General features: G+C 44.8%; 1 protein-coding gene across 4 annotated transcripts in view; it reads left to right on the forward strand.

Annotated features, from left to right (window-relative positions):
- MCF2 (MCF.2 cell line derived transforming sequence) overlaps positions 1-21,168 on the forward strand; it is a 138,436-nt gene that overhangs the window by 12,193 nt on the left and 105,075 nt on the right. For all 4 annotated transcript variants that reach the window (XM_066581801.1, XM_066581802.1, XM_066581800.1 and 1 more), the window contains exon 2: positions 20,874-20,942. In XM_066581801.1, the coding sequence (XP_066437898.1) occupies positions 20,874-20,942 (69 nt within the window). The remainder of the gene's footprint in view (positions 1-20,873; positions 20,943-21,168) is intronic.

The following is a 21,168-nucleotide window of genomic DNA, read 5'->3' on the forward strand; positions in this document are numbered from 1 at the left end:
CTTTTATTGACCATCCGCGGGTATTTATCTACCCGCGGGTTGTCAATGCATCCCTATGGGATGCAGATCCGCATGCAGGTGATCGGCTGCGGATTTAAATTCATCTTTGGCCCGTGGACATGAGGCCTAAAGCTGGGTTTCCACGGGGCGGAATTGTTGCGGAATTTCCGTGCGGACTTTCTGCATGGAAATTCTGCCGGCAATTTTTATCCCGGGATAAAGCAGCAAAGTGGACGAGATTTGCAAAAATCTCTGCGGAGAAGCTGTTGTGTCCAAGCCGCGCTAAAACAGGTCTGCCACGCGGAATTCAAAGCCGCGGCATGTCTGTTTTATCGCTGTCTCTGCTGCGGCCATCTCTCCTTTCTATCGGGGCGGCACTGAGTAATGCAGGCGGCAAAGCCGCTTTAAAACCCACGCAAGTTTTGAAGCTGCATTTCTGCCGCGGAAATCTCGCTGTATTTCTGTGAGATCCTGCTGCGGTCATTTCGTGAGATTTACCCCCTGTGTGACCGCAGCCTAAAGGGTCATGGTTGCCATGAAGATGAACTGGGAGATATACCAAAAATTGCACCAGAATTACCATGTGTGCCAACATTTTTGCCAAATTTGGCACATCTGAGCTTAGCATGCCCAGTGGGAACTTTCTAGGTGAATGCTGCCCTGATGTAAAAGGGACAAATTCTTGCTGAGTGGTGAGCAGAGCAGGTGTGGTAGAGGAGGGAAAGAGCTGCGGGCTATGAGGACAAGGTGTACAGAAACTGCAAGGAAGACCAAGGAAGCTGAGCTGATGCTGGACCAAGGTTGAGGAAGCTGGAGATGGCCGGTGAGGACCAGCCACGCTATGGGCCAGGAGCGAGTGGATATCAGCAGCTACAACCAGCGCCGACGAAGAGAGGATTGTTCCTGACCCGTAGGCAATGCTGTAGGAGCACTGGGGTTGGTAGAAGCTTCGACCGCAGCACAAAATATTATAAATGAGACCAGCCTCAAAGGTAGAGAGTGTGCACATCATAAAGGGTTAATATAGTTAGCCAGCAGGCCTGCTACAGAAGATATGCCATATACTGAGGATACTGAAGTGTTGACAAGTCTCCGGTGCTCAAGCTTCTGTTCATGGATGGCATCATTATTAGACACGAGTTATTGATAATGTTTGCAAGGTATTACCGTTACTCCAGAGGGGTCAATAGGTGTTATTATACCTACGTTATAGTTAGCAGTAGATATTAGTTAGTGCATAGGTTTTCAAAGGTATAATCATTATTATTCAATTGTTCACTTTTATTCCTGGGTTACTAAATAGATATTATACACTTTGGTTACTCCTTCTGCTGCATTGTATCCACCCACGACACTCTGAACTCACTGCAGGAATGGGGAACTCAGGACACCCATTTTAGTGATTCATGGGGCCTCCAGCGATCAGACCTTTAATGCCTATTCACGGAATAGGTGATAGATGTCCATTGTGGTACAACCCTTTTAAAATAGTATCCCCTAAAGACATGAAAATGGGTATGTAGAGATCAGATTAGCGCTCCTACAGGCATGAGATAGTACAAATGAATAAATAACTGGATTGGACTTACCCAGTACTTAGTGAGGTCCCATGGGGTAAGGGTGCCTCACTAGTACTTCCAGGTCCAAGGGTACCTTTAATATAGAAAGTTCTTCCTCCCAATCCTTAAATGGAGAGCTGCTTGGATCTTTGTGTCCTCCCAAAGCCCGGGGACCCAAACAAAATTTACACCAATAGAGGAAAAGAAGAAATGACCCCAGCACTCACTGGGGACGAACATTCTTCTTTATGGTAAACTCTTCTAGTTTATTGCAACGCGTTTCAGCCCACATCAACAAGGGAACTTTTTCAAGACTTGGTGACTATTACCACATCTCTAACCATCAGGAACCTACTGGCTTACACCCATTTCCTTTTCTTCATATGTTGAAGCCATCTGTTAGTCATATTCTTACTTATGCAGTGTTAACCTGTTGTCGTGTGTGACTAATGGTTCTTTTATCAGGGCTGATTATCACATATGACATGTTCCTCCGAACGCTTCTTCACCCGACAATCGGGCTGTGTAAAAGGATAATGATCAGCTGAGGAACAAGGGCATGATTATCACAACATAAAGGGGTCGTACCAGAATTACAAGCTATCCCTTGTCATCAGGATAGGGGATAACGTGCTAATCGATGAGACCCTCTCTCCTGTTACTGTGGAGGTCAGTTTTTCCCCGTCACTCTGAATAGAGCGCTGGCTGCACATGTGTGGTCCGTGCTCCATTCATTTCAACTGGGCTTCACCGCTAAGACCCCCGCCAATCTCGAGAACGGGACTCCTGATTCCCTCTCTCCTGTTACTGTGGAGGGCAATTTTTGTCCCCCAGGTTTCTTGGCAGTCCCATTGAAAGTGAATGGACTGCGTAATCAGTGCTTCGTTCCATCTGTTCCTCACTGTGGGGGAATGTGCAGTAACCATACAGAGAGGAGGACGTGGGAAACGGAACTCCTGTTCTTGAGATCGGCAGGTATCCCAGCAGACCCCCACCGATTAGCAAGTCATTCCCTATCCTGTGGATTAGGGATAACTCGAAGTTCTGGTACAACCCCTTAATAATCCCAAGTAATTGAATCCGTTGTTACCAGATGTATACTGAGAATGTTTCAGAACAAGTATGATAAAGGGAAAAGGTTGTGCCAGAAGGTCAATGTCTAATGGGTATGAGCCGCACGTTGCGTCACATCGCCTTCTGTTATCAGCTGTGTATGAATCATCTTGTGTATACATACTTAAGCATAGTTTTCATATAATTGGTTGTCTGTCCACAAACTAATTATTTTTGTGTACAAGACTCTCAGTTTCACAATATCTTCATTCTTTTGCATCCATCTAAGTTGACTCTTTCGCAATATGTTTTATGTTCAGTGGGCAAAGTTTTGATTAAAATATTCCCAATGAGACCTACAAAGTCCATTGAAACAAAAACAATAGTTCCAAACGATATCCCAGCATTCAGAGGCTTTGATAACAATGGCCATAACATTGGAGAGCCGGATATGCTTCCCATAATCCCTTATATACATTTTTAATGTCTTTCGTTACTCAAAAGCCTTTCATTACCCTGTTGTTGTTGGAGACCGTATTGGTTCCTGAAGCTTGCTACGACCATAGTTTTAAATATGATGGTGTCTGCAGTTTATCTTGACTAACGTTTTAGAGATTGTAATGGACTTTGCGGACCACCATGGATGTTCTAACATTCTCCAATCCAGCTCTAGGCATCAGCGTTCCATTCAAGATTGCACAGGTATAGGAGGTCCCTCTAGGAAAGATTACAATGAGAGCCAGTAAAATCATAACCACCTACAGTCCCGTACGCCCCCTCTCCCCCCCTGTTTCCATTACTTTCCATGATCATTGAGTTAACCCTTTGCAATTCAATTTTGGATTCAGGGTTTCCTAGGGGGCTTTCTCTTTCTGCCATTATACAATGGCACCATCTGCTGGGTAGAGCCAGTACTGCAGTATGTGATATGCCGGAGAGGCCCACGACAACAAAGTGGCCAGTAATATACAGTAAGAATACCCTGCCGGATGTCTTCTGACATCGGAAGCTGTGCAGCCTTCAATCAGAATGTCTTTAGACGTCAGACAGTGGATTGGAAAGGCTTAATTCCCCACAACCTTGTTTGCTAACACTGTAATGCTGGACGTGTGGACCTGCACAAGTGCTCACCACCCAGTGTTGAGTTTGTCCAGCCATACTCTCCCACCTGATCTGACATCGGATGTGAAGAGACACAAGTGCATGCTGGACAGTACAATTGCCAAGGCAATTGTCCTTGTCAAGCCAGTATCATGCACAGGTCCTAATCCAAATAATACCACCAGTGCATGATACTTACAAGGGATGGTTGAGTCGGCAAGTCCACCATCCAATATGCAGTTGTGTCTCTCCATACCCAATGAGAGAATATGCCTGGACAACCTCTTTAAGGACGCATTCATCACACGTAGCTGATTTGCTGCAGATTTTGCCACGCATTTTGGTGCAGACCTGCAGCAGATTTCATCCCTTCAATTTGGATTTAGTTGAAAGGGAGTTCTGCAGCAAATCAACCATGTGTGAACACATCCTAAATAAGGCATGCAGCCAACCTAGTCTCTGCCAGTATCCCATGGCATATGCATTGTTGACATCTATACCATGTATGCCCATTTCCAGCTTGTGTATTTTGTGAACTGCTCTCAAACCATGGGATCCTGAGGGCAGTACTGACGTTCTCCTAAATGGAAGATCTGCTTCGCTGATGAAAATGTGACAGTTACATGTTCTCGATTAGATATCACACTGTTCCCTCAATGCCAGGACATTGTGTCTCTCATCAATATTTTATGATGTCTTTTGTGCTCTTGTAAAACTCATTACAGTTAATGTGTAGAATAATTTAAGCTGATAGGAACTATTGACTAGATAGACAACATATGGAGGAGAAATATCAGACCAGTAGTGATTGTAGAAGCATCTGTCAGCCATTGTGGGAGAAAAGACAACACCTGGTTCATTGTCAGGCGTAAAAGGATTAAATCCACGGGCGTCCACATCAATGCTGGAGGACTGGAGAATATTTCCACTGGAAGATGAACTTGTCGTTGCATGTTACATGTTTATTATAAACCGCAGTACCCCGGCATCACATTATCAGGACCATTTTACTCCATGGAATGGTCCCAGGTCCCTTATACTGTAGAAACACTTGTAGAATGCCTTGTCCTCTAGAGATACAATATTTTAGACTGTTTTGCTTTATAAGCAGTGACATCAGTATTTTTCAGGCAGTATTATTGCATCTCCATTATTGCAGGTATTATATATGGATTTGTTATTAGATTGAAAGGATGATAACTAGAGATAAGTGAGTATACTCGCTAAAGGTAATTGCTCGAGCGAGCATTGCCTTTACCGAGTACATGCCCGCTCGAGACAGAAGGTTCGGGTGCCGGCGCGGGGGAGCGGTGAGTAGCGGCAGTCAGCAGGGGAGAGCGGGGGGAAGAGAGGGAGAGAGAGATCTCCCCTCCGGTCCGCCCCACTCTCCCCCGCAGCTCCCTGCCTGCTGCCGGCACCCGAACCTTCAGTTTCGAGCGGGGCAGGTACTCGCTAAAGGCAATGCTCGCTCGACCAATTGACTTTAGCGAGTATACTCGCTCATCTCTAATGATAACTATGTCTATTCACTTTGCTGTTGGTACTTCACATTGCATGTATAGAAGTTACAGGTATTCAGTTTTTATTCATTCCACCTATATGCTCTAAATCCAATGGGCTTTTGTACCTTTCGCACCTTAACCGCAGTTTCCCCCATGGGCCTTAGATTTGTTAAAGGTTTGTGATGTTTCTGCAGTATGGTGTGTGTCTGTGCTTATACATGTACATATACAGGGTGACTGGGGAATGTATTCGCACTTGGAATGATTATAAAGTCAGTGTTTATTAACATGCAGTTCATTCATTCATACAGAAAATTAATGATCTTTTTGTCTAATTGTTTTTGTTTTTTGTCAATGGCTGTCTTCAAACTGATGACCGTTCTGGTCCAGGTGCTGCAGATAACATGAACAGGGGGCAACGATAGAGGATGCAGGGGATGCGGTTGCACCTGGGCCCAGGAGCCTTAGGGGGCCCACAAGGCCTCTCTTCTCCATATAGGGAGCCCAGTACTATGAATAAAGCATTATAGTTGGGGGCCCTGTTACAGGTTTTGCATTGGGGCCCAAAAGCTTCAAGTTATGTCTCTGTGCAGCATGGTTTAGGTATGGGTACGGGTACAGATACAGATAGAGGGGGGGGGGGGCAGCTCACCTTTTGCATCAGGGCCCCTGAGCCTTTAGTTACACCCCTGAACATGAAGCAATGGAATTGCAAACATCAAGAATAATTTAATTGGTACTTGTCCACATTCTTGTTCACTGGCTGCCCTCCATTCATTCACTGTTGCTGTTTTTTGCCACAAACTTTATCTTTTAATTATCCTCATAAAAAAGTTTAGTTTTGTGAGGTCTAGTGAACGCAGACGGTGTTCTACCGGACCTCTTTGTCCAATCCGTTTGGCTGATTGTCATCCATGTAGGCCTTTACTTCATGATGGAAGTATGTGAGAGATAAAGCTCCTCATGCTGGAAGTCCTCCTGAATGTGCGGCATGACAGATTGCTGCAGCAAGTTCAGGTAAACGGCACCAGTCCCGGTAGCATCAATAAAGAATGGGCCAAGTAATCCCTTCGTTGATAACTCGCACCACACTGTAACTCCTGGTACATTACCATGGTGTTCCTCCATAATGTGCGGATTCTCAGGTCCCCGGTAGGTGCAGTTGTGGTGGTAAATTGAGCTATATAATATAAATATAGCCTCATCGCTGCAAACACTCTGTCAGGATTCGAATCCGGAGCTCCTGTACTCCAAGCGTTGGCTTCTTCTTGCTTGCTCCTGATCCAGTTCTTGATTGGCTCCGCCCTATTCCATGATTGGACTCCCTATAAAGCCTGGCCCTTCCACTCATTCCTTGCGAAATTATTGTGCTCTCTGCCTGTAGTCAATCTCCACCACCTGCCTGCTCCTCTGAACCTACTGCTGCCATTCCCATGTACTGACCTCTGGCTTCCCCTGACCACATTACCTGCCAGCACTGGTTGCAACAAGAGGCTCTGAACCTGAACCAAATTGTTAGTGCCGCGTCCTAATAAATAAATGCATTCCTAACAGTGGTAAACAATAAACAATCGAAACAAGTAAAACACAGTCCTTGAATAACCTAACCCAGTGAAGGGACCTGCCTATACACAGGTAGCCCTCCCTGAGAAGAGTGAACCTGACAACATACCTAGGCCACTAGCTGACCCTATGTGGGAAAGGAGAATATCACAGCAAACAAAATGTAAAAGATGATAACTGTAATACTTAGGCTTGAGAAGCAGCAGGGAAGCAGGAGATCAAGTTTCAAGCTCTTACTTCCACCACAGTCAGAAGAAGACTGAAAGTAACCTGCACTGAAGCTAAGCACCAGGCCAGGCTAAATAGTCCTGACAAATTACCCACAGGTGAGGCCAAGCATGTCTCACCTACCACTCCCAAAAGAGACAGAGAAACACCTACAAAACCTGTACTAGATTATTTAAAAAGGAAGTGATCCGAGAACTGTCCATCCTCTGCACATCTCACCAAGTACCACTCACAGAACTGCCCTCTCCGCTCCTGATCATCTTCATGGAGAGTATGGACTGTTCTTGGAATGTAACTTTTCCAATAAAACTCCTATCTCACGACCCGCTTGCTTTGATAATTCTAGAGATGCTGCCTCCTGGATTGATAAACATGAACAGTATTTATATAACAGTAGTAAGTAGTCCTTTTTATGAGTGGATTATTGGTAAAGTATTTGCCCACCTGAAATGAGATTATTTGTTAGGTAGGTGGGAGGTTCCTGGGTACAGCTCCTTAGTATTAGTGACCTTACTGTGATAGCAGGATTTTCTTGATCCTTATCACTATGTCTAGGTGATTAGAGCCCTGGGGAATATGGGTATGTGTGTATGGGGTTGTGCATGGTGGGATGTTTTTTTCCTCCACTTCTCTCTCCTTCTTCTCCTCTACCATGCAATGCCACCAGACTTTTAAATTATATGTGTAAAACATAATAAATAGAGATGAGCAAGTATACTCGCTAAGGCACATTACTCGAGCGAGTAGTGCTTTAGCCGAGTATCTCCCCGCTCGTCTCTAAAGATTCGGGGGCGGGGGAGAGCGGGGAGGAACAGAGGGGAGATCTCTCCCCCCCCCCCGCTCCCCGCCGCAACTCATCTGTCACCCCCGCCAGCCCCCGAATCTTTAGAGACGAGCGGGGAGATACTCGGCTAAGGCACTACTCACTCGAGTAATGTGCCTTAGCGAGTATACTCGCTCATCTCTAATAATGAATGTAATTTCCCATGGTTAAAGAGGTTAATACAATTTCATGCAATGTGTGAGGCATGGGGGACAAAACCAAGAGATACTCTTTTTTTGTTCATTTCTTCAACAATTTCCACCAGCCATTATTTGTTTATTAGAAACGCACTTAACAAGAGATACTGAACACTTGCCTCCCCGTTCTGTATGGGCACAGTCTTTTCATTCGATGTACTTGAGTTATTCATGTGGAGTAAGTGTACGGATTCACAAACTATCTCTTTTAGATGGGAGTCATCTTTTATAGATTCCATGGAGAATCTATATTTTATAGTTTTGAACAATTTAGAGAGCTTTATGATGTTCCTATGGTTACTTTCCCAGTTCCTTCAGTTACGACATGTGTTTGCTGCTCGGGCCCAGCCAGTATCTGTGCTTACGGTTCAACACCCTTTGGTGAATTTCCTTGAGTGCTCTGGAGCTGCGGAGGGTCTTGTACCTTATTTATGGACACAGAGGCTTTCTCATTATTTACAGCAATTTCCAATAAAGCTAAAAGAAAAATGGGAAAAAGATTTAGGTCATATTAGCAAAGATAAATGGGCCACAGTGTTGTATGATTCCAGTGATATCTCTATGTGAAAGTCAACGAATATCATGATTGTATTCTGTGCATAGAGCTTATCTTACTCCATTCAAAGTTGTTTAACATGGGTATTAGATTAAACTCAGACAGTTGGAAATGTCACATGGATGGTGCAGATTTAATGTATATGGGCTGGAATTGTGTGAATTTTAGAAATGATATAGGAGGTCCCTATTAGTATATATATATATATATATATATATATATATATATATAGGGGTGGGGGAGATTATGATTTGCTTAAATATGATTGATTCTATTGTTTGGGTGCACCTTGTGTTGTCCTGTCATTACGTAATGTGAATGGCCATCCTGTAATACTTGGATTATTGGAAATTCCTGTAGCAAAATCAGCTGATTGCCAAAGATGCCAAGAGAAGGACCTGTGGAGAGCAGCTGTTTGCGCCAGAACCCATGGGTATAAATATAGGGGATGCAGGGGATCCGGTTGCACCCGGGCCCAGGAGCCTTAGGGGGCCCATAAGGCTTCTCTTCTCCATATAGGGAGCCCAGTACTATGAATAAAGCATTATAGTTGGGGGTCCTGTTACAAATTTTGCATTGGCGCTCAGAAGCTTCAAGGTACGCCTCTGCCAGGACCTACATTCAGGCAAGGGTTGCGCATCTTAGCATATGACCTTAAGGAATGCAATAGGGACAAGTCCTAAGGTGGAGAGGAAGTCAGAAGCCAGAGTTCTTCTTTAATTATAAAGAATCTCATGTTCTATTAAAACTGAGCTGCGGGGCGAGAAGCTGAGTCATAGGAACATTCTAACCGCTGTCCAGAAATTTCTGCTATGTTATTAGACAGACATTGAAGTACAGTCTGCAGCAAAAGTCTGCATATAGTGGATTATTAGAGTTGAATTTATGTATAGTTATTCATTTTCTGATGATATAAATAATAAATGATGTTTATGAAATATGCATTTTATGGTGCTTTTATCAGCAACCGCTACTTTCTATCATAGGCTATTATTAGGTGACTAGGACTAAACTTCTTACAAGGGCACAGGATCAGCCATGGACGGAGCAATACGGATATTCTTCTAATGACATACTCCTAGTTCTATATAAAGGAGGCCGGTCACATATAGAGACTCGAGATGCTCTAACAAGGAGAGAAACAATGTATGGCGCCATATTATTATTTAGTTGCAACAATTCATTCTATCCTCCTGTATGTTTCATTTCTCTTATGACAAAGAGATTCTGGTATTCTCTGAATATACAGAATGGTTATTCACCCATAGAGTATGATGTTGTGCCACAATGGACATTTATTATCTATATCCACAAATGTTGGAAATGTTCGGTACTTCAACCCAAATTCTTGTTCAGGGTAGAGCAGGAGGACTCACAATGATTTCTTATGAAAATGGAGATTCATTGCAGCTTTCATGAAGTTTGTAGTAAGGAGCCCCCCTACCATGAGGCAACTTGAGCCTGCTGCCTCAGGCTGCAGGACCTTAGAGGGGCTGCTACATATTAATGGCTGGTAAAAGATTGTCAGCTGCAAGCCTGCCAGGTTGCTACCTGACAAGCATTTCATTCACCGGGTCAGGGGCATAACTAAAGGCTCAGGGGCCCTGATGCAAAACGTGAGCTGGGCCCCCCCCCCCTCTATCTGTATCTGTACCCATACCCATACCTAAACCATGCTGCACAAAGACGTAACTTGAAGCTTCTGGGCCCCAATGCAAAACCTGTAATAGGGCCCCCAACTATAATGCTTTATTAATAGTACTGGGCTCCTTATATTGAGAAGAGAGGCCTTATGGGCCCCCTAAGGCTCCTGGGCCCGGGTGCAACTGCATCCCCTGCACCCTCTATAGTTACGCCCCTGACCGGGTCAATAGCTCTGCTCTAGCTGCTGTTATCAGTCTGTGACACCACCCCCCTCCCCCATTGTGTGCATTCCTGTATGCAGCGTAAGCATAGGGGAGAAGCTTGGGGGTCACAGACTGATGGCAACGATAGCCGCCTGACTGGAGCTGCAGATGGAGTGAATGAAATGCTTGTTGGCTTGTTGTCTGGCTGGAGGTCCACTATGAGTGACAATATTACTGCTGGGGTCACTATTACTATTTGAGCTACTTTAGGGGTCACTATTACTACTGGGGCTACTATGAAGACCACTATCACTGCTAGGGCTACTATGGGGGGGGCGGGGGGGTCACTATTACTACTGGGGCCATTAGGGTGGTCACTATTACTCTTCGGACCACTAAGAGGGACACTTACAATTGGGCTAACAATTGCTCTGTCACTTTAGAGAGGTCTCAATGGTTCAAGTATGTGTTGGGTATCTTGGTTATTGGCGCTTCCAATGCCTGTAAAATTAATGTGTTTCTTGTGAGGGGGATGGGTCATTTCACACTTTGCCTCAGGCAGCAGAAAGACTTGGAGCTACCGTGGTTGTAGTTGTTATATTTTGCAGCAGTCACCGTTCATGTCTTTCTGTCCTGGAGATGTCATGTTAGCAGTCCATTGACCCCTGCTGTAACTTCCCGTCACACCATCCTCTCCGTCTCTGTGCAACATCTATATCCAAAGATGTGGGCATGTCTTCATACCCATACAGTACTTCCACCCCCCTTGTACTAAAATAGATGGTAAATACTTGGTTAACTGTGAATATCTGCAAAGTTAGGCATTCACATTATATACCACTCTCATTAATTTTGTAACACATTAAATATAACAATGGGAGCGGTGATAAATGTCTGATCATTGAAGATCCTACTGCTGAGCCCTCCACCCTCTATTTCTCTTGACTGCACAACCACAGTGCAGGGGAGTTTGAATGGAGCACTAGTGTAGCATAATCCTTAATAGAGATGAGCGAACGTGCTCGTTTAGAGCAATTACTCGAACGAGTATCGCTTTTTTCGACTAACTGCCTACTCGGGCGAAAAGATTCGGGGGGCGAGGGGGTGGAGCGGGGGGTAGCAGCTGGAGGGAACAGGGGGAGCTCTCTCTCTCCCCTCTGCTCCCCCCCCCCCCCCGCAACCACCCACTCCCCCCTGGGGCCCCCCGAATCTTTTCGCCCGATTAGGCAGTTAGTCGAAAAAAGCGATACTCGTTCGAGTAATTGCTCTAAACGAGCACGTTCGCTCATCTCTAATCCTTAATATTTCATTCAATGCTTATGGGGTTGATGGAAACAGATGAGCATTGTAATTGGTTGTCACTGTCAGCCTCATGTATAAAACCCCTCTAAACTCCCCAATTGCATTTTTTAAATTACTTGAGCAGGCCAAATCATAGTTGGTAAATGTCTTCAGTCCTTAGACCTTCATGGTTCACAGATAGGAAGCCCAGAAGTGCTCCGCATAACTATTAGTTGTTATGGCGGCTGGAACTGACCAACAGCGTTCCTAATTTTCTCCTGCTGTCAGTCATGGCCATCACCATGCCCCCAGGTCCTGTGTTGCAGATGCCACACCAGTTGCCTCTTCTCTCACCTATAGGGTGCAGCATGCATCTGACTCACTTCTTAAATGGTCAACCAGCTTTCCCATTTTCTCTATTGCTGACCTCAGATTGCATCTGGACCACGTATGGTTTGCCTTATTATTCCACAATAATTCTGCCTATCCTGACCTTGGCTTTGTATTTTAACCACATCCCTCCTCTAGTACCATGCTACACTTTCCTAACCAGTCTATGTCAGCTGCCACGGCACCAAGACTGCTCCAGGGATAATGGCCTGGAGGTTCTTGCAGTGTAGACCAGATCCTGTTTGGGAGAGTTTAAGGGTCAAAACCGGTCTATGGCATAGTGGGTTCATACCTGCTGTCCTGACATCAGTGCTGTTATTTACTACTGACATGATGTGGCATTAGAGCAGTCTGATGATCTGACAAAGGTCTCAGGACTGAAAACATTCACCACTTGTGTTTTTGGACTGTCCAAAACTTCTCAAATTGGACAATGTAGAGTTTTTTTGTATACTGAATCAGGATCCAACCCTTCTATCATTAACGGAGTGCTGTGGTTTATTGTCTACAGACAATGAGTGAAGTAGCAGAGCGCATGCTCATCCACTGCTCCATTCTTATGCAATGAGGGGGAAAGGGGGCTCAGGACATTTGTTTCAGTGATCGGTGGAGCCCCTAGTGTTCAAACGCTTATCACCTAGTCTGTAGATAGGTGATAAATATCCATTGTAGCACAACCACTTTAGAAAAGCAAATTTTCATGGGCAATTATAAAAATGTCCGTGTTAAGGTTCCTCCATATGGGGCAATTATCACCTGAATAGCGATAGCCATCCTCGTACACTGAGGACCAACTGGGCAGTGAGCGAGAAATCACTCAGAAGTCGCTAGTCGCTTCATTTCAGCTCACTCTTAGCGAGCGACTTCTCCCTCAGTGTAAACAGGAGTCATCCAATAATTGAATGACTGTCTATTCATTGTGAATGAAGGCCTCCATTCACTAAGTGACTACCACTCCTATGTGAAAGCTTATGCACCTGACAGTCATCCCTAGTAAAGGTACCAGTTAGATACCTGGAAAGGTGAATTTATGTTACTAGCCCAGAACTGAGATAATCTAGTAAATTTCTCAGGTCAACCCTTTCCAATCCACTGTCTGACAGTCTGAAGACATTCTGATTGAAGCCTGTTCAGCTCCGATGTCAGAAGACGTCCTGCAGGGTATTTTTACTGTATTTTACTGGACGCTCTGTTGTCAGGGGCCTCCCCAGCATGTCACATATTGCAGTACTGGCTCTAGCCAGCAGATGACGCCATTATAAAATTGCAGAAAGAAAACACCCCCTAGGAAACCCTGAATCCAAAATTGGATTGCAAAGGGTTAATGGTGACTAGTGTGTTCTAAAAAATGCATGCCTACATTACATAATGTCACCAATGTTGAATTGCACCATTTGCCTCTGTATGGTGACATTATGTAATGGTGAAAATCAAGTGACAATCGGGGTTCATCATGATCCCAAGGCTGGAATCCAATGCTGTCTATAATGGTGGTACATATCTACTTCTCGATACAAGAGGGGTTACTTGCTAATTACTTGTACTGTCTTTGACACTCACTCTCACCTCTGTTTGCACCGCTGTGATAAATGGTGAAACTGGACGCTATTGAGTGAACCAGGTTGTCTTCGATGACGAATCCAGGTTTAGTTTGGGCACAGACAATGGACATGTTTGTGTCTGGAGACCTCGAGATGAGGTCCTCAATCTTGCCTTTGCTGTGGAGCGGCACACTGCACCCCCTGCTGGTGTGATGGTCTGGGGGTCATCGCATATGACAGTCGCTCCCCCTAGTGGTGGTACGAGGGACAATGACAGCTCAGCGATATATTTAGGACATTCTGCAGCCACATGTGTTCCTCTCATGGTGGCTTCCACAAGGCATTTTCCAGCAGGATAATGCTCGGCCGCACACACAAGGGGGTCACAGGAAGCCCATTGTCACACAACATTGTCACACTTCTGTGGCTGCCTGGTAACCATATTTATTGCCAATAGAACATGTATGGAACCATCTAGGATGCCAACTTTGACAGCTTACGAGTTTACACAGTCTGGAACCTCAGTTACAGCAAATGTGGACTGACATGCTGCAGGATACCATACAGAACCAGTATGTCTCCATGCCTGTCCGTATTACATCTTGTATCCAAGCTAGTGGGGGTACAACAGGGTACTAGAACCTCCATGCCCACCTGTATCACATCTTGTATCCAAGCAAGAGGCGGTACAACAGGGTACTAGAGCCATTATACCACATGTATCCCATCCTACATTCAAACTAGAGGTGGTACAACAGGGTACTAGAGCCCCCATGCCCACCCATATCACATCTTGTATCTAAGCTAGAGGCAATACAACAGGATACTAGAGCCTCCATGCCCGTCTGTATCACATCTTGTATCCAAGCTAGAGGCGGTACAACAGGGTACTAGAGCCTCCATGCCCGTCTGTATTACATCTTGCATCCAAGCTTCAATCAGTACAACAGGGTACTAGAGCCTACATGCCTGCCTGTATCACATCTTGTATCCAAGCTAGAAGTGTTACAACAGGATACTAGAGCCTCTATACCTGCCTGTATCATATTTGTATCCAAGCTAGAGGTGGTACAACAGGACACTGGAGCCCCCATGCCTGCTGGTATCACATCTTGTATCCAAGCTAGAGGAGGTACAACAGGGTACTAGAGCCTCCATGCCCAACCGTATCACATCTTGTATCCAAGCTAGAGGAAGTACAACAGGGTACTAGAGCCTCCATGCCCCCCATATCACATCTTGTATTCAAGCTAGAGGCGGTACAACAGGGTACTAGAGCCTCCATGTTCACATGTATCACATCTTGTATCCAAGCTAGAGGTGGTACAACAGGATACTAGAGCCTCCCTTCAAGGGTTCTTTTTTGCGCAAAAAATGATCCTTTTGCTTTGATCTTGTAATCAGTTACATATATTAGTGTTACAATCAGACAGAGAAATTGGATTCTGACAACTGCTTCTAGGTGCTTGATTTTTTTTTTTAATGAGTGTAATTACTTTACAACCCGTGGTCCGTCTCCCTTTGGATTGCTCCACCAGGTTTGTTGGCTCTCTTTCAACCTAATCTAAGAAGTATTACGTTATTACTCTGATCTCACTGTAACGTACCTGTATAATAATATATGACGATGGACGCTCACCTCCCAGCTTCTCGCATCCCGTTTACCATGGCTTTATTTCAGTTAGTTGTAGCAAGGACTTGGTACACATGTGATATGCATTGCTCACAGCGTAACTTGTAATAAAGTGGGTTTATCAAAAATACAAGTTGTGTCCACCCCAGTGCCAATGACTGATCCAGACCTGTGACCTAACAGTCTAGTAATGCATATGAATGGGGGAGATAACACAGTACAAGATAGCAAAGCAACATTCACAAGGAAGCCCCATTCATGCAGTATTACTCAGATTGATGTGAAGTTGCTCGAAAGTGAAGTATACCTGTGAGACCTGCATGTAGATGGCGTGCACACATACATATCTAGTGGGATATAAAGTTATGCCTCTGACACGGTTTTCCGTTCCCTGCAAGGTCTCATGGTCTCCACCATCAGCAAACACCGGCTGCAGCGCACACCTGTCCGCTTCACCTGGGTGATAGGCACAGCTTTGATTTACAGTGCAAACAAGTACATAGGTGGGGATAGAACTCCTAATTATAGTGCAGGACTGAGTGCGCCAGTGTTATGGGGAAAATAGCTTTATTGTTATTGCAGAATATACGTTTGGGCAATTCATTTATCCTGTTGCAATCAGAGGGGTGTCAGACAAATAACATGTGCTATGGAGAGCTTTACACATCATGTTACTCAAATTCTGCTCCTGTGATCATTGAATTAGTGGCTACAAGATGTGTTATGTCCGTCGTATTCATCACACAGAAGTCTTCATACACAGTTGTGTCTTCTTCAGTGATATCATATTCATGGTTTGGTCACTTTGATGAGATCAACGCACTCTTTTTCTTCTCCTTTGATTGCTCTTATGATCAGATTGGTTACAGAGTGACAGAGACTTACTTTTGCTCCACCGGTAGAGCGCTACACTTTCCCGAACAGTCTACCTCACCTGCTTCAGCACCAAGACTGGCGGTAGCAGCCAGGGGTCCTACAGGGAAGACCAGATCCTGATTGGTGGGGTGAAAGGGGGAAAATCAGACAACCCCCAGTTCTGCCCTCAGGAGTATCCCCTAGCCAAATAGTTTTGTGGAACGGTGGGTCCATACCTGCTGTTCTGACAGTAGTACACAAATATAAAGAACTGCATCATGTAGGACATTATACAGAAGTTTGAAGGAGTGCAGATATCATTTCAGTTAAGTGTATAGTTGATTGTATATTTAAGCTCCGAAACGCGTTGTAGGAGTAGTTTAGAACTTTGCCTGTTTCAATGGTCTTTTTTTTATGTCTATGGATTAAATACCTTTTATTAAAAAGTCCAAGGTGGATCCCATTTATAATCAGCTTTACTCATCATTCTACAATGCTTATGAGCACATCCCCTTTTCTACCTATCCATTTCAGAATTTGTGGGACCGTAAATCACTCACCATTAGTTGCAGCAGACATGTGACTTTCGTTCCCCCCTTCTCCTCAGCCCCATCGCCTTCTTATCCATCTCAGGGTCTGTGTTACTAGAGATGGACTACACTTGGCAACAGGCAGTGGCCAGCAAGTTAGAAGGAAGGGAAACCCTCAATGGCAGCACAAAAACATCATTTTTGATAGAGTGATTTGCACTTTTGCCAGTTATGACATTGACTAACACAGAAGCATAAGTTGTTTGAAAAGTCAGTGACTGTGTAAAGAATTGTGTGTACATTACTTTAGATGTGTAGAGATCTGCCCTTGCCTGGCTCAGTTCTTAATGTTGAGTTTGGACCCTTCCGTTCAATCACCTATAGTCTAAACATACAGCCCTAACTATTCAAAGAATGTCATCCAGTCTCCCTTCCAAGTTCAAGTACATTTCCCCTTCCAAATACTCCATCCTCCCAAATCAGTTGTCCGTTTGACCCTCAGCTTTACTGCCGGGTTATATTTCAGTATTTTCATCCAACCTTGACCCTCCTGTTCTGTATTCCTCACAGTCTAACTTGCAGTTCTGCTATGATTATGATTACTTGTTACTCGCTCCCCCAGTAACATGTTAGTATATCCACGTGTCTTGGGAACTGAACCAGACAAGTCCCAGCTGATGCAACTTTACTTCGAACTGGAGCATTTCCAGTGGTGATATTAGCCAAGCAATATCTTTAACAATGTGTATTTGACAGTAATAGTGGACTGGTCATAGGATGAGTAACGCAGCACTCAGATGAGTCTACAAAGTCATTGGAATCATGCGGAAAGAATTTCAATAACTTTTAGTGATACAATTTGGAAAAATGATTTCCTCATGTTATTGGAATATGCGGCGTAGCAGGATTTGGTTCTTTACTATATGCAAGCATGGGATCTATATGATATAGTAATGTGTATTACTTCACTCCTGGCTTTCATATACTTGCTGCTATTTGTTTCCACCCCGTCGTGAATATCAAACGTGTCATTGATACTTTCTGATACATTTCCTTATAAATACCCTCTTGATGTGGATGTGTTCACAGGGAACCAATCATGTCCTATAAGCACCATAAACTAAGAGGGAATGTGGAGTTCGAGGGCGTACTTTTTATATTTACCCGGCTCCCTGCACTGTCACCCCTGAAAGTAATCACTTGGTCTATGAGTGCTTAAAGGGGTTGTCCCGCGAAAGCAAGTGGGGTTCAGCACTTCTGTATGGCCATATTAATGCACTTTGTAATGTACATTGTGCATTAATTATGAGCCATACAGAAGTTATTCACTTACCTGTTCCGTTGCTAGCGTCCCCGTCGCCATGGCTCCGTCTAATTTCAGCGTCTAATCGCCCGATTAGACGCGCTTGCGCAGTCCGGTCTTCTCCCTGGTGAATGGGGCCGCTCGTGCCGGAGAGCTGGTCCTCGTAGCTCCGCCCCGTCATGTGTGCCGATTCCAGCCAATCAGGAGGCTGGAATCGGCAATGGACCGCACAGAGCCCACGGTGCACCATGGGAGAAGACCCGCGGTGCATCGTGGGTGAAGATCCTGGCGGCCATCTTGCTAAGGTAAGAAAGAAGTCGCCGCAGAGCGGGGATTCGGGTAAGTACTAAACTTTTTTTTTTTTTAACCCATCCCTTGTGTTTGTCTCGCGCCGAACGGGGGGCCTATTGAATAAAAAAAAAACCCATTTTGGCGCGGGACAACCCCTTTAAGTACTCCCATAGAGAACACTGCAAGGGCGAGCGCATTGTCTGAAGAAAACTTTCACGCTCACAGACCAAGCACCTATTTCAGAGGTGACAACGAGCGAATGGGAAGCTGGGTAAGTACAACTAGTACACCCCCAGACTCTACATACCCTGTCCTATGAGCGCCATTATGGCCCTTTTACACCAGACGAGTACCTCACGATTCTCCTATTTCCGAGTTCATGACCCAGTGACATCATCACCAGCTCGTTCGCACTTGTGCAGCCTGGTTAGACAGGCAAATCATCCTTAGGAATCATGAAGATCAGTATTTAAATGCAATGAGCAGCCAATAAGCCAAGATGATTTTCATGGTGGCTGAAAGTGACTGATGAAGGAGAAGCGCATGACTCTTCTTGGCCGTTCAGTCGTTGGTTCACGTTTACACTGGATAAATATCTGTCACTTTCATTCGATGGTATGATATGGAATGATGAACGTTCTGTCTAAACACACCTTTAGTTCATGGTCCTTACTGGACGTGACGGGTTCCCTTTAATGTTTGTACTATTAAGGCTAGTGGCACACAAGCATATTTTTGGGTCGTGTGCTGTCCAATCCCATTATAGGCTTATGAGGCTATACAGATGGACATGTTTTCAAATGGACCCATTGCCAACATGAAAGAACTCATGGCATGTCCTATGCCTGTCCATTTCACGGATGAGATATAGGATATACAATGTATGTGAATGTGCTGTGTCCGTGTATATTAGACAGCATAAAGAATGGATGCCCATGAGCTGTCTGATGTGGATCTCACAGTTATGGTCATGTGCCATAGCCTAAAGGGATTGTTCCCATTGGACAATCGGTTTGGGTTAGAAGGGCATCCTGATAGTTCTCATGTAGCAAAGTATAACTTCACTTGTAACACTTTAGGATAACTTTCTGTGCCACAGTTTCTTTAAACTTTTAATTACTCTACAATAAGTTGGTTGTGTTAAGATAAGAGAACACTAACTTTCTAACGGCCTAGTCCTCATGCCTACGGCCGTGACGGAATCTGCCAGCAGAATATCGCAGTGGAGTCCGCCACAGCGCCCCCTCAGAAACCCCATACTTACCACTCTGATCCGGCGCACGCATCCCACATGAAGGGCCGGCTCGCACATGACATGCCGGCAGTGTCATATGACGCGGCCGGCGGTGGGCGGGGCGTGTATTCACGCAATACTTTCACTGTGTTACAGCGGAAGTATAGTGTGACGGACGGCTTTCATTGACTCAATGGAAGCCGGCTGCACGTATTCCTGTGACATTTAGAACACGCCGCGTTTTATTTCACGCTGCAGAATTCCGCAGCATGAACATTGAGCTATTAGGTACAATAGAACCTAATAGCTGCGGGGCAGCGTAAAATGTGGCAGAGCTCCGGCCGTGGTCATTAGCCTTTAAAGAGGTTTTATGTGTCATTTTTATTGATGTTGTATCCTTAGCTTAGGTCATCGATAGTTGATCGGCTGCTGTCCACTGCTTAGGATCCCGACCTATCAGCTGTTCTAGCACCCTGTCTCATACGCAAAATGCATAGGGTATGAACTGGAAGCAGATCACTCTGACCCCTGTATAGTGGCCAGCTCTGGTAATTGTAGGTGCGATTCTCATTGATTTTAATGGGAGGCACGCCTGCAATTACCAGCGCCGGTCACTACACATGGGTTGGAGCATCAGCTTCTGTTCCATACCTTGTGTTTTTTTTGCCAGTGACAGTGGGTGGAGGAATAACTGACTGGTCAGGATCACGAATGGTGGACCTCAGCCGATCAACTGTTGATGACCTATCCTTTCACCAGGTTCATGACGGTTGACTTGGAACCGAGCTCTGAGTCAAGGAGGCGGACTGTGATGGCCTCTCCCCGCACACAGCATGCATAAAGAGGGGAGAAATCTGTCAGTCTGCATAATACCAGCAAGAAGAAGCTGGTGTGGCCAGACTCCATGACTCTGAGCTCAACTCCAGTCAAACTTCATGAACCTGGTTACAGAGTCCCTTCAATACAAAATGTGTTGAAAAGCCCTTTAAGATAAGGATAACTTTTCACACTCAAGTTAAACTTTTCTGCATTGCTAAACTAATCACAGAATGTCAATGATGTGGGAGAACTCAAAAACAAGTTTTCACTCATCGCCACTGTAGGAAATGGACATTACACACTGCCCACTGTAATCTATAGTACCTAACTGAGTGACAACTGGGGTTTCCCGAGACACTGATAAGATTGACTACTCTTGTAACAATGAAGTTATGTGCAAACTTTTTATTTTGAGTTCCGATCTGCACGGTAAGCCATTGGTTTTGGGACCAAATGAGTCCCTTCTTCAAGGTAAAGAACACCATTTATGGTGTTACTAAAAGTCATCCTGTCCATTGAATTTGATCTGATCCACTAAATGTGTGCATCATTATGTCTGTTTTATAGAGGCTGCAGCTCCCATCTGTGCGAAGGACATCACTGATCTGTTGATGAAAGAATTTGCCTTTCTCTCCGGTAAGCAGAGCGCTCCTCTCCATCACCTCTGTGTTATCTTGTAATTAAATCCTCAGCATGAACCTGCCGACTGTTTGGCAAAGTGATACCCTGCGTATTATCCTGTAGTCTGCAATGCCACAAAAGTGTGCTTAATAAAACATTATGTGGATGTAGAAGATATAAAGTTTCTGTGGGGAGATAATGAAGACCCTTTATGACTGCACGACTCATAAATATGGTGCAG

The sequence above is a fragment of the Eleutherodactylus coqui genome, chromosome 10, assembly GCF_035609145.1.
Source record: "Eleutherodactylus coqui strain aEleCoq1 chromosome 10, aEleCoq1.hap1, whole genome shotgun sequence".
NCBI classification, from domain to species: Eukaryota; Metazoa; Chordata; class Amphibia; order Anura; family Eleutherodactylidae; genus Eleutherodactylus; species Eleutherodactylus coqui.